The sequence below is a fragment of the Ictalurus punctatus genome, chromosome 4 (assembly GCF_001660625.3).
Source record: "Ictalurus punctatus breed USDA103 chromosome 4, Coco_2.0, whole genome shotgun sequence".
Classification (NCBI taxonomy): Eukaryota; Metazoa; Chordata; class Actinopteri; order Siluriformes; family Ictaluridae; genus Ictalurus; species Ictalurus punctatus.
Window position 1 is genome coordinate 5,954,232 of NC_071284.1, and position 21,243 is coordinate 5,975,474.

At 37.8% G+C, this 21,243-nt stretch overlaps 1 protein-coding gene and 1 long non-coding RNA gene across 4 annotated transcripts; one reads left to right on the forward strand and one right to left on the reverse strand.

The window, feature by feature from the left end:
• Nucleotides 1–319: 319 nt before the first annotated feature.
• On the reverse strand, nucleotides 320–1,223 carry LOC108264632 (uncharacterized). Its single transcript, XR_001812480.3, has 2 exons — nucleotides 1,091–1,223; nucleotides 320–537 (listed from the first exon to the last, which is right to left on the reverse strand). It is a non-coding gene; the product is annotated as an uncharacterized LOC108264632 (long non-coding RNA).
• A 2,202-nt stretch (nucleotides 1,224–3,425) lies between these two features.
• On the forward strand, nucleotides 3,426–18,219 carry LOC108264630 (uncharacterized). 3 transcript variants are annotated; one of them, XM_053677873.1, is made up of 4 exons: nucleotides 3,426–3,560; nucleotides 3,753–3,829; nucleotides 11,546–16,013; nucleotides 16,325–18,219. In XM_053677873.1, exons 3-4 carry the CDS (start codon nucleotides 15,985–15,987, stop codon nucleotides 17,655–17,657), a joined length of 1,362 nt encoding a protein of 453 aa, XP_053533848.1. In that variant the 5' UTR covers nucleotides 3,426–3,560; nucleotides 3,753–3,829; nucleotides 11,546–15,984; the 3' UTR covers nucleotides 17,658–18,219. The 3 variants fall into 3 exon arrangements, with proteins under 3 accessions (XP_053533848.1, XP_017321843.1, XP_017321844.1); XM_017466354.3 differs by lacking the exon at nucleotides 16,325–18,219 and adding an exon at nucleotides 7,710–7,790 and having other exon boundaries at nucleotides 11,546–13,144; XM_017466355.3 differs by lacking the exon at nucleotides 16,325–18,219 and having other exon boundaries at nucleotides 11,546–13,144.
• Nucleotides 18,220–21,243: the final 3,024 nt, after the last annotated feature.

The following is a 21,243-nucleotide window of genomic DNA, read 5'->3' on the forward strand; positions in this document are numbered from 1 at the left end:
GATATTGACATTTTCAAGGGTAAAAATAAACCTGAAAATATTAACCAATTAATGAAATAAAATTAACAGAGCATATAATTTTATTTTATTGCCAGATATTGTTCGGGGAACTATCTGGTCAGTTTTAGTCTTGTGGTGATCCTGTGAATGTAAAACAATATCAAAATCTTTCATAAATATAAACATTTTTTTTTTTTAAATCTATATTTAACAAATATTTTTATAACCTTGTTTCATTTGCAATTGTTTGATATCCATGAGAGGATTTTTTTTAACAAAAGATCAAAAAGTTAAACAATAAAGACAATTGTTCACAGCCTTCTTTGTTCATATTTACCAAGGGTGCCAATATTAGTGGAGGGCACTGTACACTGTACATTTTTTTTTAACAGTGTGTTAACATTTTAAGAGGAAAAAACTGTCAAAGGGAAACCTGTAAATTACAAAGTCCAATGAGGGAAACCAGTGTGTCGACCAGCCATAAGAAGAGGCAAAACGTTTGGATCTGTGAAGAAGTCTGATGAAAACTGCCCAGCTCTGAGGGGAAAACATTAAGCTCTTCAATGACTACTTTTACATGGACAGCAATAATCTAATTATTGATCATATTCTGAATAAGATAATATTCTGATTAAGGTGTTTACATGAGTTGCTTTTAGAATATTCCTTTCATGTTTCCGTTTTACATGCTATAGAACATAGACCGATTAATGGCACACGTCATTACTTTCCCGTGCCACGCCATCCGACAAAACAATTTATTCAATCCAAGTAGTTTTCCACAAAAAAGCACAAAAAACTGCAAGTTGCATCACAAATTTTGAAAAAAGGCACAACAATCACAAAAAGACTGCGAAATCCTATAAGGACTAACTTATTGTGCCATGCAATATAGTTTATTTGTGTCTGCAACAAAAGTTCAAGTTGTGTGACACAAATCACACACAAAAAAATAATAAAATTTTAAAAAAAGGCCCATCATCATTTACTACTTACTTATTTCTGGAAAATCGAAATTGTCTGTTATTTTCTTTGTTGTGCTGTGGTGGACAGTAGGCTAAGCCTACTGAAATTGAAATCGCATACTTACCTACTATATAGTGGCCATGTCAGAGGTGTAGTGTATCCGAATTCTCAGTAGGCGAGAAATACCCGGATGGCGTACTGCTACGCAAGTCAAATAATCCCATGATGCAACGTGACTGGTGCGGACGAGCTCAGAAAAAAAAAAAAGCAGAAGACAGCGTCGGCTCTCTTTAAGTATTAAACCTTGGTTAAACAGAACTTGTTTAACAATACCCGAATAAATTGTTAACTTGTTTAAGATTTTTGCGTTTATGATGACATCGAAGGTCACATGACAATGCTAAGATGGCGGATGTAGTATATCCGGGATTGTAGTCATAATAAACACTGATTAGTGTCATAGTATGCGATGTCAGGCGCAGCCTAACTTTCCAGTTAAATTGACAAAGTGATACGGAACTGTAATGTGGTCAAGACCTGACTGGAACTACTTTAGCTGTGCATTTACTGAGAAATAAATAACTGCACACCTCAGAACGTCTGTCAGCCAATCAGAATCGAGAATTCAAAAGCGGAAGTATATTAGAATAAAGACTGAGCAATAGAACCTCTGACAACAATACATTATATACTTTTAAAGCATGTATTTACTTGCAAACTATCTAACAAACAATGTGAAATTTACCTTATGCTGATGAAAAGAAAAATAATAACGCTATAAACGAACACACGCGATGATAAAGCATATAATCAGAAAACGTCATCACGTGCGTGATTTTGCACAAACGCCCTGAAGGGGAATCAAGGGAACTGCAAAGTCGAGGAAGAACCTTTGCATCATTTATTTACTCTACCATTACAATCAGGTTAAATCTCTTTGGGAGGACTTAAGTTGTTATTTATCTTTTATAAAATATGATTCAAATTTTTCATTGAAATATATATTTCTTTAAAGGGCGCATGGTGGCTTAGTAGTTAGCACGTTCGCCTCACACCTCCAGGGTCGGGGGTTCGATTCCCACCATGGCCCTGTGTGTGTGGAGTTTGCATGTCCTCCCCATGCTGCGGGGGTTTCCTCCGGGAACTCCGGTTTCCTTCCCCAGTCCAAAGACATGCATGGTAGGCTGATTGGCATGTCTAAAGTGTCCATAGTGTATGAATGGGTGTGTGAATGTGTCTGTGTGGCCTGTGATGGATTGGCACCCTGTCCAGGGTGTACCCCGCCTTGTGCCCGATGCTCCCTGGGATAGACTCCAGGTTTACCAGCAACCCTGAAAAGGATAAGTGGTATAGAGGATGGATGGATGGATATATTTCTTTATTTTTCTGACACTGACTATTGTTGTCTTGTTGTTAATTTCTTTGTGTTATAAATAAATTATTCACAAAAACGTATTTCTCAACATCTTGCCTAGATTTGATGTCTTTCTTGCTGAGATTTCTCTTATCGTAAACTCTATTAAAATCATTGATAACAATAAGAATACAAAGTTTCAGAATAATTATGATCATATTTTTCTTACTGATTGAGGTGCTATTGTTTTTTTGTTTTGTTTTGTTTTTTTTTCCTCTTCTTTTTTCTTTCATGTTATTGTATTTCAATGCAGTGCTGTTTTCTTTTCTTTTCTTGCAATAAAAGAAATCAAGAAAGAAACTGAATAAGGAAATATCTGAATTCTCCAGAGCCCCAGAAGTATTGTTTGTATGGACGGGACGACGCAAAAGTTTTGCGAGAGAATGCCAACAATTTAAAAAGTATTGAAACATACATTTTCCTACCCTCACCAGGTCCCCTTCCTTGAGGTGGTGAGTCTACATTTCCTTACATAAGTAGTTATGTATATCAATGATAAATCGTTACATTGTAATTCCTCACAGTTACCGACCCTTACTCTCAAATGAAAGCAGGTAAAAAAAAAATCACATTTATTGTTACCCTCGTTCCACAATTAATATGCTGTTAGTCAAGTCTGTGGTGTTGTCGAAAAGCCTATTTTTAGTTTAACGGTGACGTCGCTGTGAAGGGGAGGGGGCTGTGCAGGGGAGGGCGGGGCTGTGAAGGGGGAGCTCGCTGAGGCGGAGCAACACATAATCCATAGCCCATGCGCTGCCATCGCCTTCTAGGCTGTGTTTTAATTGGTTGGAAGCTCCTGTCAATCATGTGTACTTATCCAATAATGTTGTGAGGTTTGTGTGGTCAGCTGCATAATCTTCTGCCACGAGTGAATAGTGTGTGCTGCCTACAGGAAAAATAAATGGGGGAAAAAAGAAGGTATTTTCAAAAACCTAAACAAGTATTCTAAAACAGGCATAAACACCACCACCACCACCCCCTACGCTCCCCCCATTTCCCTCCTCCCCCCCTCTTCCCCCCTCTCCCCCCTCCTTCCCCTCTCTCTCTCAGATGGGCGTAACTTCTTTTCAATGCCAAAAGCACAGTTTGTTGTAGCTGATATGGTTGAGAGCCGTTATAAGGAAAAACAAGCCAAGACGCGCGGTCCTTCCATGCTGTATAACATGTGCCTAATATTTACGTATGCCACAATAATGATTTTATTAGTAGTAGAGTTGTTTTTAAATAGGCCTATATATAAATGTATTGTGATATTTTATCATGTCTTATTTGAGTAAAAAACAAACAAACAAAAAAAAACAACAACGTTTGGGTCAGTCCTAATATATATATATATGTTTTGTTTTCTCTCTTTTTTCCATATGAAAAAAAGTGATGGGACACGTCTCTGTGTTACGCCTATACACACACACTAGGACAAGAGAAGATGGACGCGCACATTCCCAGCAGGTATTGGGCTTTTAAAGCATTTTAAATATTGCTATCTCCGAGTTTTCTATTTGAGCACTCCCCATTAATGCTTACTAACAAACTAATATTTACATTGATGAGCTCAGGTATACGTGCCTATCCATATAAGATTTAGTTTCGTTTTCAGCGGCTTATAACTGTCCTTACAATAGTCTATTCCGGTTTGGAAGCTGTTATTAATAACTATTTAGTCCTTGTTTTATCCTGGGACTAATTATATGCGGCAGGATTATAGCGTTTTAAACATAAAGCTACGTTTATGTATATATTTAGCAGTTGTCTTGGTGGTAAAAACCTATTTGTTTCTATGTTTGTTGGCAAGTTAAATGCAAATAGGTAAAAGTTGAACCCTGTCTAGTAAACAGCTTCGGTTACTGTCTGGTTTCAATCTCACATCAATTTAACTGCAAAGTTCTTCTGTAGGCCTACTGGGGTAGATGTTGTGTTGAAACATAGCTTGTTTAACTCAATCACATTAGGGAGAAGATGGTAAGTTTTCCAGAAAGCAGAAAGTTCCACAAGACATCTTCAGGAGTTGGATAAAGTTATATGATAAAAACACACACACACACACACACACACACACACACACACATATATATATATACTTATTTTACCAGCAGCCCTGTTTTTTGTCATTATTTTTACAGGGCATAGTGAAAGAAAAAAACAACTTTCGGTATACACTGCTCGTCCATGGTCCGTCCGTCCGTCCGTCCCCCGCACACACACACACACACACATTGTGACTCAAATGTCACAATGGTAAAAAAGTGACATAGTTCTCTGCTCAAATCAGTCATCTATCATCAAATCAGTCATTCTCATCTATACTCTCTCACTAACAGTATACTTCCTTCCTGAGAATCTCTGCTCAGTAGATGGTTTGTTTGGTTTTCTACAATTCTCTGTAATCTCAAGACTGTTGTACGTGCAGTATCTCTGGAGGTCAGTAGTTTCCAAAATACTCCAACCAGCCCTTTTGACCAACCAACAACCATGCCACGGTCAGAGTCACTGAGATCACATTTTTCCCTGTTATGATGTTTGATGTTTGATGTGAACATGATCTGTAACATTGATCTGTATGATTTGCTGATTGCGTGATTGCAGACCAGTTACACTCCTCTGTGGCAATGGTATTCCCCTGTGCCAGTGGTGTCCTTCAGCCCCCTGAGCCCTGCTACATGGGCCTAATTTATCAAGATGGATACGAATGTATTTATTCGTAAATCATTCGTACAAGGGTTTACACAAGAAATTTGGTATTCATGTAAATCCCACAAATTCAGAAAAAAAACATTTGTTTTCTACTCGTGCTCCTAAGTGTGTGAAAATTTACACATGGGAACGTTAATTAATGTAAAGCTCTACATGAATGAAAAAATTGAATTTATCACTTTTGGATATGGAATGTATTGTCAATTTAAAATTACATTTACAGCATTTAGACTTGAAGTTCTTTAGATTCTCTATCAAAAACATATCCTCATGCTAGCTCCCTTTCAAAGGGAACTCAATGGAAGTGCATCATGAAGTGTCACGCTTCTGGGGAAAATCGTGTTTATAACTCCATGATGTCGGGTTATTAAGCATTATACAGTACGGCTGTTTTGCTATGCCGAAGGTGGAGGAGGCGGTTGCCAGCCACCTCTCTCCAGCAACGGCAGCAAAATCAGGGGGCCGGTTTTGCCATCCAACCATGTAAGACCATCTCGGTATTGGTGGGCGAAGCCTTTGTGGCCGCGGGTCTCAGCGTGGAAACTACTGCCAAATGTGTCTCCATGGGTAGTCCCAGCAAACACAGTGAGAATGTCCATGTGGAATTGGAGTAGATAAGAGCTCCATCCAGAGATAGGGCATCCGAATGAATCCGGCAGGTCCGGAGAGCAGAAAGGATCAGGATCACTAGTATCTCCATAAAATCTTGTGTGGCTTGACAGAAGGAGAGAGGGAGAGATTGTTAGGTAAGACTGTGCTTTGCGTAAAAGAAAGTCTACTCATGGTAAGCTTGAATAAACAAATATGTTTTAAGCACAAACACTAATTGGAAGACCGTTCCCTAACTGTGGGGCTCTATAAGAGATAAAGCTCTTCCCCCTGCTGTAGCCTTCGCTATTTCAGGTACCGACAAATAGCCTGCACCTTTTGATCGAAGTAGGCGTGGCGGATCATAGAAAACCAAAAGTTTGCTTAGATACTGTGGCGTGAGACCGTTTAGTGCTTTATAGGTCAATAATAGTATTTTATAATCAATGCGAGATTTCACTGGGAGCCAATGCAGTGTTGATAAGATCAGGGTGATGTGGTCGTATCTTCTGGTTCTAGTTAGGACTCTAGCAGCTGCATTCTGGACTAACTGGAGTTTGTTTATGCTCCTACTGGAACATCCAGACAGTAAGGCATTACAATAATCTAGTCTAGAGGTGACGAAAGCATGAACTAATATTTCTGCATCATGTAGTGACAATATATTTCTTATCTTCGAAATATTTCTGAGATGAAAGAAGGCTATCCTGGTAATATTATCTACATGAGCATCAAATGATAGACTGGAGTCAATAATCACACCAAGGTCTTTTACTGCTGCACATGACGCAACGGAAAGACCATCCAGCATTATTGTGTAATCAGAAATTACTTCTAGCTACACGTGGTCCTAGTACAAGTACTTCTGTCTCATCAGAATTAAGTAAGAGGAAGTTAATAAGCATCCACTATCTAATGTCTTTTACACAATCCTCAACTTTATTAAGCTGCTGTCTGTCTTCTGTCTTCGCTGAAATATACAGCTGTGCATCATCAGCATAGCAGTGGAAGCTAATTCCATGTTTACAAATAATTTGACCTAGAGGTAGCATATATAAAGTAAAAAGCAGTGGGCCTAAAACAGAACCTTGTGGAACACCAAATTTAACCTCGGTATGTGTGGAGAAGTCGCCAGTTACATCTATGAATTTATAACGATCAGTCAAATAAGACGTGAGCCAGGTGAGGACTGTTCCCTTAATGCCAGCAATGTTTTCTAGTCTATCAAGGAGAATAGTATGATCTATAGTATCAAAAGCTGCACTAGGGTCAAGTAATACAAGCAACCCTGATCAGAGGCTGTCTCTGTGCAATGATGAGGATTAGTTTAGTGGTTAGCACGTTTGCCACGCACCTCCAGGGTTGGAGGATCGATTGTCACCTTGCGTCGAGTTTGCATGTTCTCCCTGTGCTTCAGGGGTTTCCTCCAGGTATTCTGGTTTCTTCCCCCAGTCCACAGACACGAATTGTAGGATGATTGGGATTTCCAAATTGTCCATAGAGTGTGTGTGTGTGTGTGTGTGTGTGTGTGTGTGTGAGAGATTGTGCCCTGCGATGCCCGCCCAGAGTGTCCCCTGCCTTGTGCCCCAAGTCTCCTGGGATAGGCTCCAGGCTCCCCACAACCCTGTGTAGGTTAAGCGGCACAGAAAATGGATGAATGGATGTACAACATTTAAGCTAAAAAAAAAAAAAAAAGGTTTATCTACGTCTAGCTAATATTAAGTTTCTACTTAGCGTTAAAATTGGTAATCGTGGGCTGTGAGTATTGTCTTATTACATGAGAAAATTGCAGCTCATATTGCAGCTTGCACAGTTTGGTATAGCTGATATGGTTGGTTACCGTTATAAGTAAAAGAAGCCAAGACACGAGGTCTTGCAAGCTGCTGGATAACAGGTGCCTAATATTTACTTTATTTAAATTAATGCCACAATTATGTATAATTTTATATTATCAGCTATATATAAAATATATATATATATGACTAAGGTATTTTTGTAAATTGTTTGGGTCAGCTTCTATATTTTTATCATTTTTTTTCTTATAAAATAGTGATTGGACACATCTATGTATCGCGCCCATTCACAGGCTAGAACAGGAAAAGACGGGCACACACGCGGATGCTCTCAGCAGGTATTGGGCTTTTGACGCATTTTAAGATTGCTATCTCCAAGTTTTCTATTTGATCAGCTTACTAACAAACTAATATTTATATACATTTCTGTGCATGTATTGGTTTATGTGCAAGTTTCTATCCATCTATGATATAGTTTTGTTTTTGTTTCAAGTTTATATATATATATATATATATATATATATATATATATGAGGTGTGTGTGTGAACAAAAAAAATATATATATATATAAATATAGACCATGCAAAACAGTTTTGTGCAATTGCAATTTCTCCAATTCAAGTGGTTTTCTACAAAAAAAAATCACAAAAACATGCAAATTAAATCACAAATTTTGAAAAAAGCCACAGCACAGTCAAGCATTTTTGACTGAAACACAAAAAGCAAACCCTGAGAAATCCTGTATGGACTGGTTATGTAGGGTGAATTCTGATATATTGGGATATTTCTTACCATAAATAATCCAAAATACCTAACACATGCTATACGGCCAGGTCCATAAGTATTTGGACAGTGACACAATTTTCATATTTTTGTCTCTGTATACCACCGAAATGGATTTGAAATGAAGCAATCAGGATGTGACTGAAGTGTAGAGTTTCAGCTTTAATTCAAGGGGTGTGACGAAAATATTGCATTAACCGTTCAGGAATTACAGTCCCTACATTTTCACAGGCTCAAAAGTAGCTGGACAATTGACTGATTAGCAGTTACAAGGTCAGTTGCGGCCTATTTCCTCTTTATTTCATGAAAAATTAAGGAGATAAAAGGTCTGGAGTTGAGTGGCTGCTGATAGAAGTGTATCAGGATGAATTCTGAAGCATATAGAGCTATAATTTCTGCACAGATTCAGTCTAATGCTGCAAAACCCATAGGATGGCACTTCACAGTACAGATGGATAATGACCTAAAACATGTTGCAATGGGTTTGAAATGAAGCAGTCAGGATGCGATTGAAGTGTAGACTTTCAGCTTTAATTCAAAGTATTCAAAAATGCATTAACTCTTTAGGAATTACAGCCATTTTTTTTTACAGAGTTCCTCCATTTTCACAGGCTCAAACGTAATTGGAAAAACTAACAATTATAAATATAAGGCTTATTTTTAATACTTAATACATCCTGAAGTCTGGAACCCATGAACATCACCAAATGCTAGGTTTACTCCCTTGAGATGCTTTGCCATGCCAAACTGAAGGCTAAAACCGAGAGTAGATATTCAGAGCTATTTATTGTTTAAACAATCAATCTAACAGGACACACCTGGGTGACAAGAAACACGTGAGTCACATGATCCATTATTTTTGCTCACCTACAATGTGCTAAGTACTATGTCATTTAACACATCTACATATAAAATCTGAACCTCTTAACTCTCTTCTCATATTCATCTTTTGATCTCAAACGCAAATATCTTTAGTCTACATCAAAAGCAAATGAATTGACTTTACCATTCCAATAGTTTCAGAGGGGACTGTATTATAAAAAAAAAAAGAACCCCTGGCAAAAAAACAACCCCTGGCAAAAGTTATGGAATCACCACATGTAGAGGACATTCACCCGGGTTTTTTACTTCGTAACAAATCACAGATATGACACAAAAATATTTTTGTTTAATAGCTGAACATTCTGCCTTCATGAAACATACCCTCAATCAAATTTAGTTAAATTGTTGTAATTAATAGCATATTTTTTTCCAGATCAAGTAGAGGAAAAAAATTATGGAATCATCAACAACAAAAAAATCAGAGTTAGCACTTAGTTGCTCCTCCTCTGGCTTTTATGACGGCCTGAATTTTTTGAGGCATAGACTTCACTAATGAAAAACATTCTCCATCAAGCTGGTTCCAACTTTCTCGATTAGGGGTCGACAGATCAACTTTGCAGGATGGAGCCTTGCCATGGACCAGTTTTTTTTTTTTTTTACATTTCCTCCATAAATTTTCAGATTGAGATCCGGACTGTTTCCTGGCCATGTCACTGAGTTCACCTGCCTTTCCTAACGAAAAGCTTTAACACTTTTTGCCCTGTGGCAAGATGCATTATCATCCTGAACAATGACTTCATCACCACCAAACCTGTTTTCTATCCATGGAATGAGAGAAGTGTCCAAAATTTCAACGTGCCACTGTTGAGGTGTCCAGTGGTCCTTTACCTGACATGCAGCACCATATCATAAATGAGTGGGGAAATTTGATCATGTTCTTCAGGCAGTCATCTTTATATGTTTCATTAGAACGACACCAGACAAAAGTTCCAGCATCATCTCCTTGGTCAATGCAGATTTATCACTGAATCTCACTTTCATCCAATCATCCACACTCCATGAATGCTTCTCATTAACCCACTGTAACCTGGTTTTCTTCTGTTTAGGTATTAGTGCTGGTTTTTGTTTGGATTTTCTATACGTAAATCCCATGTCTTTCAGCCTATTTCTCCTTTTTCTTCCCATTTGTTTTTCATTTGTTTTGTTGTGCATTTTCTATTTTCAAGGCATATTGCTTTGAGTTTTCTATCCTGATGCTTTGACGTCTTCCTCGGTATTCCCGTACGTATTCCTTTTATAATCTTCCCATTTTGTTTATACTTGCACCAAATTTTAAACACAGTTGACGGGAACAAGCAACATCTTTTGCCACACTCTGTGGCAGATTTGCTTCCTGTAGGAGTTTTATAATCCTTTCCATTGTTTCAATTGATGACTCACGTGGGGCTATGTTTCCTTTCAAAAAGTCCAAGGTTAAGGTCTGTATGCACTCCCTTTTAAGTCTGACTAATTTGCATTTTTATACATGTGCTGGTATTTGTTTAATCATTTGTTTTAGTATTTGTAATTTGTAGGCAAATTGCAAGGTGATTCCATTTTTTTTTCTCCACACTGAGTGAATCCATAATTTTTTCCCTCTACTTGATATGGGGAAAAAAGTATGCCATTAATTAAAATTATTTCATTTAACTTGTTTCACAATGCCAGAATGTTCCGCCACGACGCAAAAAACCCGGGCGAGCATCCTCTAACTGCGGTGATTCCATAATTTTTGTCATGGGTTGTAACTTACCCTTTTGCCAGAACTGACCGAAAATCATTTTAATGACACGTTTGCTATTTGCAATACATATTTTCATTGGTTTCGACCTTTACTTTTATTTTTAAACATCTTTAAAACGTTACTTATTTGTAGAATACTTAGTCATGGTATTAATAAAAGAAAATCCCAGGTGTTCACATCAAATATTTCCACTTCCACTTTTTTTTTTTTTTTGCTTTCGCACCATTCTATGTTCTAGAGGCTGTTGTATGTGAAAATCCCAGGAGATCCCAACATGTTCTGACATACTCCAACCAGCCCATATTTTTCCCCCACTTTGATGTTTGAACCTGTTGACCTGAACCTCTTGACATCCACTGAATAGTGAAAGTTTTAATATTAATATAGTCTACAGTTAATATGGATGAACATATTTGGCAATGGCAACAACAAAAACTTAAGAAAATGTAAATAAAGAAAGGAGCTAGCCACCCTGTCATTACTCCAGTCCTAGGTACTCTCCTTCAATAATCTGACTCTGATTGATTGGTTTTGGTCAAATTTTTGTTTTTGCAAATCGAGAGGTACCCCTAATAATGAAATTGCAAATGCCAGTGTGTTTAAAATCTGATTGAAAAAGAAATTTTTTTTTTTTCCCTTTCAGTCTGAAGCCAATCATTTGAGCTCGATAGTTTGATAATTGTTTTCATTTCCATACTTCACAGGTCAGAACCAGTTTCTTCAAAGCAGTTTGCTTTTTTAAGGACACTCTTCATCCCACTCATTATTTTTGTGTTTCTCTACTTCATCCAGTGGCTCACTAGAGAAAATGGTAATAATTACAAGCCTATTGTTTTGTACCCTCTCCCAAAAAAGAAGCCGTCACCCTCGATGCCATGTGGCGTGCCAGTGCAAAATGATCCAATCATTAAAGTCAACAATCTTAAAACATATCTGGTCGGCTCCTACGTAGAGCACCGTCAGGAGGTGAAAATGATAAAGACGATCGCTATAGTGCTTCGTAGTGAAACCACAAAGTATAACTGCTTGCTGTGCTGCAGCGGACAGACGACATCCGTACCCGCTATGTACAACATTCACTCTGACCACTTTGGGTTTGAATACGGTACGGCTGATATTACCTGCCAATTACCAGAAAACTGTGAAACACCGACACATGTGGCAATCACTTCCCGATCATCTAATAAGGATGGATCCTCACAGGACATTCACACCTTCCAACCTGTCAGGAATCAGCAGAAGCAGGAAGTCTTTCCTTATGAGTTTACAGTCTGCATTTCTGTCATGTATGATTATGACAATGTCCTGGAGCTTGTGCAGGCCATGGAGATGTTCAAGATACTCGGAGTCCAGAAGGTAGCTATTTACAAAACCAGTTGCCTTCCCAAAACACAGAAGGTCCTGGATTACTACATCAAGCAGAACTTTGTGGAACTTATCCCCTGGAAAGTGAATTCTTACATCAAGGTGTCCAGAGGCTGGCAGAAATCGGTTTCATCAGGAGAGCTGCATTACTACGGCCAAATTGCGGCACTCAACGACTGTGTGTATCGTTACATGTACCAGACTCGCTATGTAGCTCTGCAAGACTTGGATGAAATTATTCTACCTATGAATTTAAAAAACTGGACAGAGCTCCTGCCTGAACTGGAGAGGAAATACAATCAGATTGGTGGCTTTGAATTTGAGAATAATTATTTTCCTCTTTCAATCACGGATTCAAGCCCTAAGTATTCTCCAGACTCCTGGAAGAAGGTTACGGGAGTAAACATTTTACAACATATCATTAGAATAAGCAATGATCCGACGAAATTCAATAACTTCAAAGTGATTGTTAATCCTCGCTTAGTGTTTCAGACTACAGTCCACGGACTTTTGCAGACTGTGAGGAATAGTGTCAGAGTGGACCCTCACATTGCCCGTATGTATCACATGAGATCCATTCCAAGAGAAATCTGGGTAACACGTTCCCAAATACAGGACACACATCTGAGGGACTATGCGGACAGTCTGATCCCGGCTGTTTCTGAAGTTCTTCGACAAGCACTGGGCATTTAATAAAATGCATAACTAATCTGTATTAAACCAGAAAATGTGTGAAAATAATTAATATATATATATATATATATATATATATATATGATCAATAAATTTTATATAAACATTTCATGCCACTGTCTAAAAATTCCAAATGCATTCTAATAAATTTAGCTGGAACAATGATTAGCTGAATGTCATAAGACAGGACTTTCTTGTAACATTTACTGCAGTTTTTATAGACAAATAAAATGCTTTTAAATATATGAATTATCAGTTAAATATGTGAAACTCTGTTCAGTTTGTAGTCTTCTTGAATCCTGTGATGCCTGTACATAAAGCATGATATGCACACAACTTCCTGTGAAGTGTAAAACACTATTAAGCTATATACTAATTCAGTATCTGACAGAAATTCTGTCATTGAATGGTAAGATGATTAAAATGCAAAGATTTACGCAACTATTCAGCAATGTAGAAGGTAAGAACAACCCATGACAGTAAGATGCATAAACAATACATAAACAGTACATAAACTTAATTGCCAGTTTATTAGGCACCCCCAGCTTTTGCCCTATTTTTTTCCAGTTTCATTTTTATTGAACATTTTTGCTGTACATTTCTGCTGAACTAAACATTTCTGCTGAACATATCTGTTGAACATAACATTTCTGCTGAACTAAACATTTCTGCTGAACATTTATGCTGGACATTTCTGCTGAACAAAACATTTCTGCTGGACATTTCTGCTGAACTAAACATTTCTACTGAACATTTCTGCTGAACATTTCTGCTGAACTAAACATTTCTGCTGAGTATATCTGTTGAACATTTCTGCAGAACATTTCTGCTGTACTAAACATTTCTGCTGAAGCTTTTGCCCTTTTATTGGCTGACCACCTATTATTTGGATGTCTGGTCAGTTTTAGTCCTGTGATGGGTCTATTTAAATCTTGGAGGAAGTACAAGGGAGAAGACAGGGGCGTAGCCATCATTTCAGATGGGGGGGACAGAATATCAAGGGTATTCATTGTTTCTGACCTTGGCCTAATTGGTGGATTTCATCTCTTCTTGCTCTTAATTGGTTTAATATGCAATTTAAGATTCTGTACTTGCATGTTATATTGTATATTGCACTGTATTATTTAAATTTTGCAAATTGTATTTAGGCGCACGGTGGCTTAGTGGTTAGCATGTTCACCTCACGTTCACCTCACACCTCCAGGTTCAGGGGTTTGATTCCCACCGTGGCCCTGTGTGCGGAGTTTGCATGTTCTCCCTGTGCTGCGGGGGTTTCCTCCGGGTACTCCGGTTTCCTCCCCCAGTCCAAAGAAATGCATGGTAGGCTGATTGGCATGTCCAAAGTGTCCGTATTGTGTGAATGTGTGTATGTGTTTGTGTGCCCTGCCTTGCCTTGTGCCTGATGCTCCCTGGGATAGGCTCCAGGTTTCCCTGGTAGAGGGTGGATGGATGGAAATTGTATTCAGTGTACATTGTATTGCATATACATAGCACACTTTATATAATATATATTTGTATAATCACACACTACTTTATTCTATTCTATTCTATTCTGTTGTTATTGGTATGTTCCTGTCCTGCCTTGCCAACCTGCCTGTTTCTTGTTCAATCTATTGCCAATACAGTAAAAAGTTAGATCTATAATGAAAAAGAACCCTATAAATTAAAACCTATATCAGAGCATTAATGCATACCAGTTAATAACTGTTAATATTTTTAAATACTACATATCCATGATACTGTGGAAGATTTTTAGAAGTTCTCTCACTTTTCTATTGAATGATATATAGTTATGTATAAAATGGCAGGGTTACACTTTACAAAAGAGTTTGAAAATAAGTGCACGTTTGTGCTGGACTAATATTGTAAGCTGTACTGTGTAGCCTAATATTACCATCAAATCTAACTAATTATTCATCAATGTAAATAGCTAGCGTTTAAAAAGGAATATGTAGCAAATTATTCATCGTAGGCCGATGACATCAGATGACGTCAGAAAACCTCTGCCTTTCCGCAAAGCAATGTATACGTACTTCCGTTTTACCTTGCGCTGCCAAAGTACCATGGGTTGCGCAACTGACATTCTACTTTTTACAACAGAACAGTTTTCTTGCTTCTAAAATGAAACATTCTGGACGGAGAGCGATCTTCTGTCAAACTCACCAGTGTATATATGCATCCTATCCTACGAGATGAAGGAGAAGCAGTGTGTGCTCGGCAATCTACCTGTCGCAAAAGCACAAGCTTAGTTTATGGCCTTAGTGCTTTTAAAGCATAATAATAATAATAATAATAATAATAATAATAATAATAATAATAATAATAATAATAATGAAACACACCATCAGGGTGTCATTCACTATATGTTCAATGGTGACCGGAGCTGGACTGCAGCTCTTTGGCCGTGGCCTCTGTTTCCTGAGTGAATCCCTAAAATCCATTCCAAATCCCATCCATGTTCTAACGCATATATCTTGTCATGTAGAATGATCCACATCTGATGCCGGAAGGGGCAGCAATACTGCGTTTGTGACGTAATCGTGACATTGATGATGACGCACGTCTGAGAGACAGATCCTTCCGCTTTTATATCATAAGGGTGACAGCTAATTGGCTTACAACCACAATACAATTATTAGGGAAGATAACCGACTTCCCCACTACACAGCGATACAAACTTTTGCACACACACACACATATATACACACACACAGTAATCTTTGCAAGTTACATGATTTGAAGTCGATAAGAGTCAATAGAGGTTTGTCTTTTCATGTGTAAATTTCAACACACTCCGGTGCATGAGTAGAATATGGATGTTTTTCTGAAGTTACAGGATTTTAAAGAACACAAAATTTCTTGGGTAAAGGTTCTTGCGAGCAAACAAATCCATTTGTATCCAGCTTGATAAATGAGGCCCATTGTCTCAGCCCCTGTCAATGAAAATCAAGAAGCTGAGTAAAGGTGTGTGTGTGTGTGTGTGGAAGAATTTGTCACATTGTTTAAGATCCGCCCTCGGAGACACAGAAACAGAGTGTACGTGTGCGTATGCGTGTGAGTACTGTGGGAGGTTGACACTGGACAGATGGGCAATCTGACTGCAGCTTGTCACAGGTATTGGGCTAAAAAAGCTATTTATAATTGCTTATATTTAAATCCAAATGTACATTAATGCCAAAATGTATATATTTATTTATTGTCTTATGTACTTAATCCATTTCTAGACATTTTAAATTCTTCTAGTTAATTGCTGGCTTGAAATGAACCGAAGTTCATATGTGTGAAAATACATGAAAAAGGCGGGAAAAACATGTTTTAGCATGGGATTAATTAGGAGAGATTTTTTTTTTTTTAACCATGCTGCAAATAAAGTGCACCGGTTCTACTCAGTTCCAATTACTGAATTTCTTGTTGATACTTTACAGGGCAGTATTTTCAAAGCTGTTTGTTTTTCCAAGGATCCTTGTATTCCCTCTCATCCTTATTCTGCCCATCTTCCTCACTGGAGTAATTAACATCAAGAATTACAAGCCTATTGTTTCTTACCCTCACTGGAGAAGAAGGCTGATGGCATGTGGCGTGCCAGTGCAAAATGATCCTATCATTAAAGTCAGCAATCTTAAAACATATCTGGTTGGCTCCTACGTAGAGCACCGTCAAGAGGAGAAAAATATACGTACGATTGCTATAGTACTTCGCAATGAAAGCACAAAGTATCACTGCTTTCTGTGCTGCAACGGTAAAAATGTGTCCATACCTGCGAATTACAGCATTCACTCTGACCACTTTGGGTTTGAATACGGCACGGCTGATATTACCTGCCAATTACCAGAATTATGTACAACACCGACACATCTGGCTATCACTTCTCAATCACATAAAAAGGATAGATACTCTCAAGACATCCACACCTTCCAACCTGTCAGGAATCAGCAGAAGCAGGAAGTCTTTCCTTATAATTTTACAGTCTGCATTTCTGTCATGTATGATTATGATAATGTCCTGGAGCTTGTGCAGGCCATGGAGATGTTCAAGATACTCGGAGTCCAGAAGGTAGCTATTTACAAAACCAGCTGCCATCCTGATACGCAGAAGGTCCTGGATTACTACGTCAGGCAGAACTTTGTGGAACTCATCCCCTGGCATGTAGCGTCCTACGTTAATGTGTCCAGAGGCTGGAATAAGACGCTGTCATCAGGAGAGCTGCATTACTTTGGGCAGATTGCGGCACTCAATGATTGTGTGTATCGTTACATGTACCAGAGTCGCTATGTAGCTCTGCAAGACTTGGATGAATTAATTCTGCCTATTAACAACAAAACCTGGCCAGAACTCCTACCTGAATTGGAGAGGAAATACAATCGCAAGCTGGGCTTTGAATTTGAGGCATATTTTTTCCCACTCTCTATCATGGATTTGAAGCCAGAGTATTCACCAGCCTCATGGAAGAAGGTTACGGGAGTCAACATCTTAGAACATGTCTATAGGTTAAGCAATGACCCCAAAGAGTTCAATAATTTTAAAGTGATCGTAAATCCTCGCTTAGTCTTTAGTACTACAGTGCATGGATTTCTGCAGTCTGTGAATGATAGCATCAGGGTGGACCCTGCGATCGCACACCTTTACCACGTGAGGAACATTTCGGGTGAAATCTTAACAAAACGTTCCATCGTACGAGACACACGTCTCAGAGACTTCGCAGACAGGCTGATCCCTGCTGTTTCTAAAGTGCTTCAGCAGGCACTGGACGTCTACTGAAGTCTATGTACATGTATGATCTGTGCTTAATCAGAATTGTTGTCAGTGGGGCAATTTGTATCTGTATTTAGCATATTTACTTAAGGCACAGTGATGTTGAATTCTCGATTCTGACTGGTCAACAGTTGTTGATTTATTTTCTTCAACAATAGTGCTGACTCCTAGGCAAAAGGTTTATAATAATGTGCTCCTCAGATACTTTATAATTTCTATAATAAAAGTTAATTCACATTTAACTTGTATGGACTTGTAGGACTTGTATGATGGACACTCCACCTAATCTAAGATGGATTTGAAATGTGTTGTTATTTAACAAAGATAACCAGCACTGTTGATATGAAGTCTTCTATAAGGAGGATCGAGTCTCTGGTGTCAGTGCTTTTGTCAGAGGATGTTCTGGTTTTTCAGTAGCATGACAAACTGCATTTTTTTTTTTGTCTTACTAACTTCAAGGGAGAGAAAAAGAGGGGATGTTGAGAAAATAACTGTTTACAATGTAAGGGATATCAGGAATGAACTTTTCATGGATGTGTTCTTTATTTAATAAAAAGTTTTTAATCGCTTCGTGTTTTTTATATATATATATATATATATATATATATATATATATATATAATTATACGAGGAACAAAATACCTCGGGATGTGCTGTGATTTGGAAAATAATCACGTTTGAGTTATAATGCTAACTATGCATCATGTCAGGCTGCATTACATGATTATTTTCCTCTAACAGCACACCCACAAGTGTTTTATTCCCCACATATACAGTACTCAGTTTCACAGAGCCTCAGTTATCAGTGAATACTGAAACAAATGCTGAAATCTAAACTTTATATTAGCCTGGACAATACAGAATGTAGTGCTTCATTTGATCTTCCCATTCTGCTTGTCAATGCCGTGTGTGAATTGTACATAATAGGTTGCGTAATTTGGAGTAAGGATTATGTTTGTAATATATGTAAGATCTGAAAGCAATAGACCTGGCATGAAATGTCATGTTTTGATCAGGTGAGCAAATCTTATGACTGAAGTCAAGATTCAGGACGCATCGGTGATGGATGTACTAGCAAATCTTTCATGAAAAATTGAGAAAAAAATGTGAATGGAAGAAAACGTTCTAATGTCTACCAGTTCACCAGAAGTGCACGTTTTCCTTTAACATTGCAACACTGAATCAGTTCTACATTTGGAATGTAAAGATTGCTTATTTAGGCTCTCAAGCTTTTTGCATCATGCAAATAGGAAACTTGAGCCATCATGCACAATGCAAACTTCATGTTCAAATCACGGCTCTTGACTCAACCAGCACCGAGTTCACGTTTTTATTAAACAAATAGCAGTGCTAGCTCAGTGGGTAAGACGTTGGGCTACTGATGAGAAGGTCATGAGTTCAAACCCCAACACTGTTGGGCCCTTGAGCAACTCAAATGTATAAATGACCCTCAACTACTCAGATGTGTAAATGAGATAAATGTAAGTCACTCTGGATAAGGGCATCTGCCAAGTGTAATGTAAACAAATGTTGTTCATGGTGTATGAACTGTATGTCTGTAAAAATAAACATAAGAGGGCATCCAGATTGATACCAAATCATCTGATTTGAATTATACTGTTGGATTATATGTTAGTTAGAGAATTTCCTATAGACTAATTGTATAAATGATAACCATCTACATATTGACACTTTTAATGGTCTTAACAACAAATCATTGTTCAGAAAATTAGCAAGAATTAAACAAACACACTCTGGAGACCTCCTGTGCCACCATTTGCTCGTTTAATTTAGCTGCAGTGAACTGTTTGGAGAAAAAGATTCACTTATATAGTCTTTTTGTGCACAAAGGTAATATCATGATAATGATTATGTTTGATGCAAAATTCTAACTAGCACATGTCCGGGTGTACAGAATTAAAATATAGTAAAAAATGAAATAAAACAAAAATAAAAAGCTGTCTGCATGTTTAACCACAATGCTTAAACATTTAAAGAAATCAAAGGGAAAAGCCATCCCTTCTTAAGTTACTTTACCTACTGCATTTGTTTAATTCTTGGTAATTTCCTGACCAAAGATTTGTTGTTTAATATTTTACCATTTTCAGCTTGACCCATTTTTCTTTTTTGCCCACGAGTGTATGCACTCACCAAAGTTAACAGAATGGTGTCTGAAACGAACAAACAAACCAACAAAAACGACATCCAGGTTCACGGGGTGGAATGAGAGGTCAGAGGAAAATGGCCAGATTGGTTCAAGGTGACAGGAAGGCTAACATAACTGAAATAATAACTCTTTACAATTGTGCTGGGCAGAAAATCATCTTAGACTGCACAATACATGGAACTATGAGATGGGCTACAACAGCAGATCATACTGGGGTCCACTCCTGTCAGCCAAGAACAGGAATCCTAGGCTACAGTGGAAACAGTATCACAGAAACTGGACAGTTGAAGATCGGAAAAACATTGTCTGGTCTTTTCCAAATGTTTTTGCAGTTTCTATGAATGATTAACTGTAACTGTAGGCTTTGTCAGCATGGACCAGTTCAGCCACTTTCCTCTGACCGCTCTCATCAAGACGAGATTCCATCTACATTAACTGCTGCTTACTAGATGTTTTTTTTATTTATTTGTTTTTATTTTCTCACCATTCTGTGTGAACTCTATAGAATATTATACATGGAAATCCCAGATCAGCGGTTTCTGAAATACTCAAACCAGCCCGTCTGGCACCAACCACCGTGCCACAATCAAAAGTTCGAGGGTTGATTCACATAAACATTAACTGAAGTTCATGACCTGTTCTTGCATGATTTTATCCATTGCACTGTAAGTAAAACGTCACTGGATGGGTGATTTCTTCACATTTTCTAATTAAATGTTTTCTCTGAGCATGTTTCTGTCATTTTTATGGAAATAATGACCGTTTGAGTTTTCGATGAGAAAAAGTATGAAGTTCACAAGTGCTTTCCAAAATATACTTCCATGAGTGCAACAAAAACAGCTGTTCAAAACTGTGCTCTGAATTCACTTACAAACTCTCCATGTTGCAGTGATTATACTCGCTTTTTTGTATTTATCCTATTCACATTGTCATGTTATGCTAGGCATCAACCATTTATAGCTTAACAGGAAATTAAACACATCCTCCACTGGTTTTATCAAGAGTAAAATCCCCCACCAACCACTTACGGAAGTATAATCTATTTTAAGAAATAACTCATGATGGTAGTGAGGGTGGTGTCTGTATCAAAATGACTCCTCAGTGATCAGACTCTTTCATTTGGCAGCTAAACTAGCCAGAGCAAGTTTATATTGGGTCACTTTTAGAAATATGGTGACAATTGTTGCATTGATATTTACAGAAATCTGCACTCGTGATATTCGGAGTATAAAGTGTATAAGTGAGTATAAAATTATAACAGCCAATTTAATTAGCCTGCAGGATTGCATACTTTACTTTCTTGTGAAGAACTGTTAACAACTTTGCAGCAGTTCAATAACAGTGAACACATGTATAGATGGATTTTTAAAAATTGTTGCCATGGCATATGAGGAATTAAAGTATTAAACACTTCTGCACCACCTG

Bases quoted from the DNA above. Each gene is read 5' to 3' on its own strand.
- LOC108264630 (XM_017466354.3), top strand. From the start codon at position 3,807: ATGGACGCGCACATTCCCAGCAG. The intron at 3,830-7,709 runs GTATTGGGCTTT...CTTATAAAATAG, and splicing joins GACGCGCACATTCCCAGCAG to TGATTGGACACATCTATGTA. The intron at 7,791-11,545 runs GTATTGGGCTTT...CATACTTCACAG, and splicing joins CACGCGGATGCTCTCAGCAG to GTCAGAACCAGTTTCTTCAA.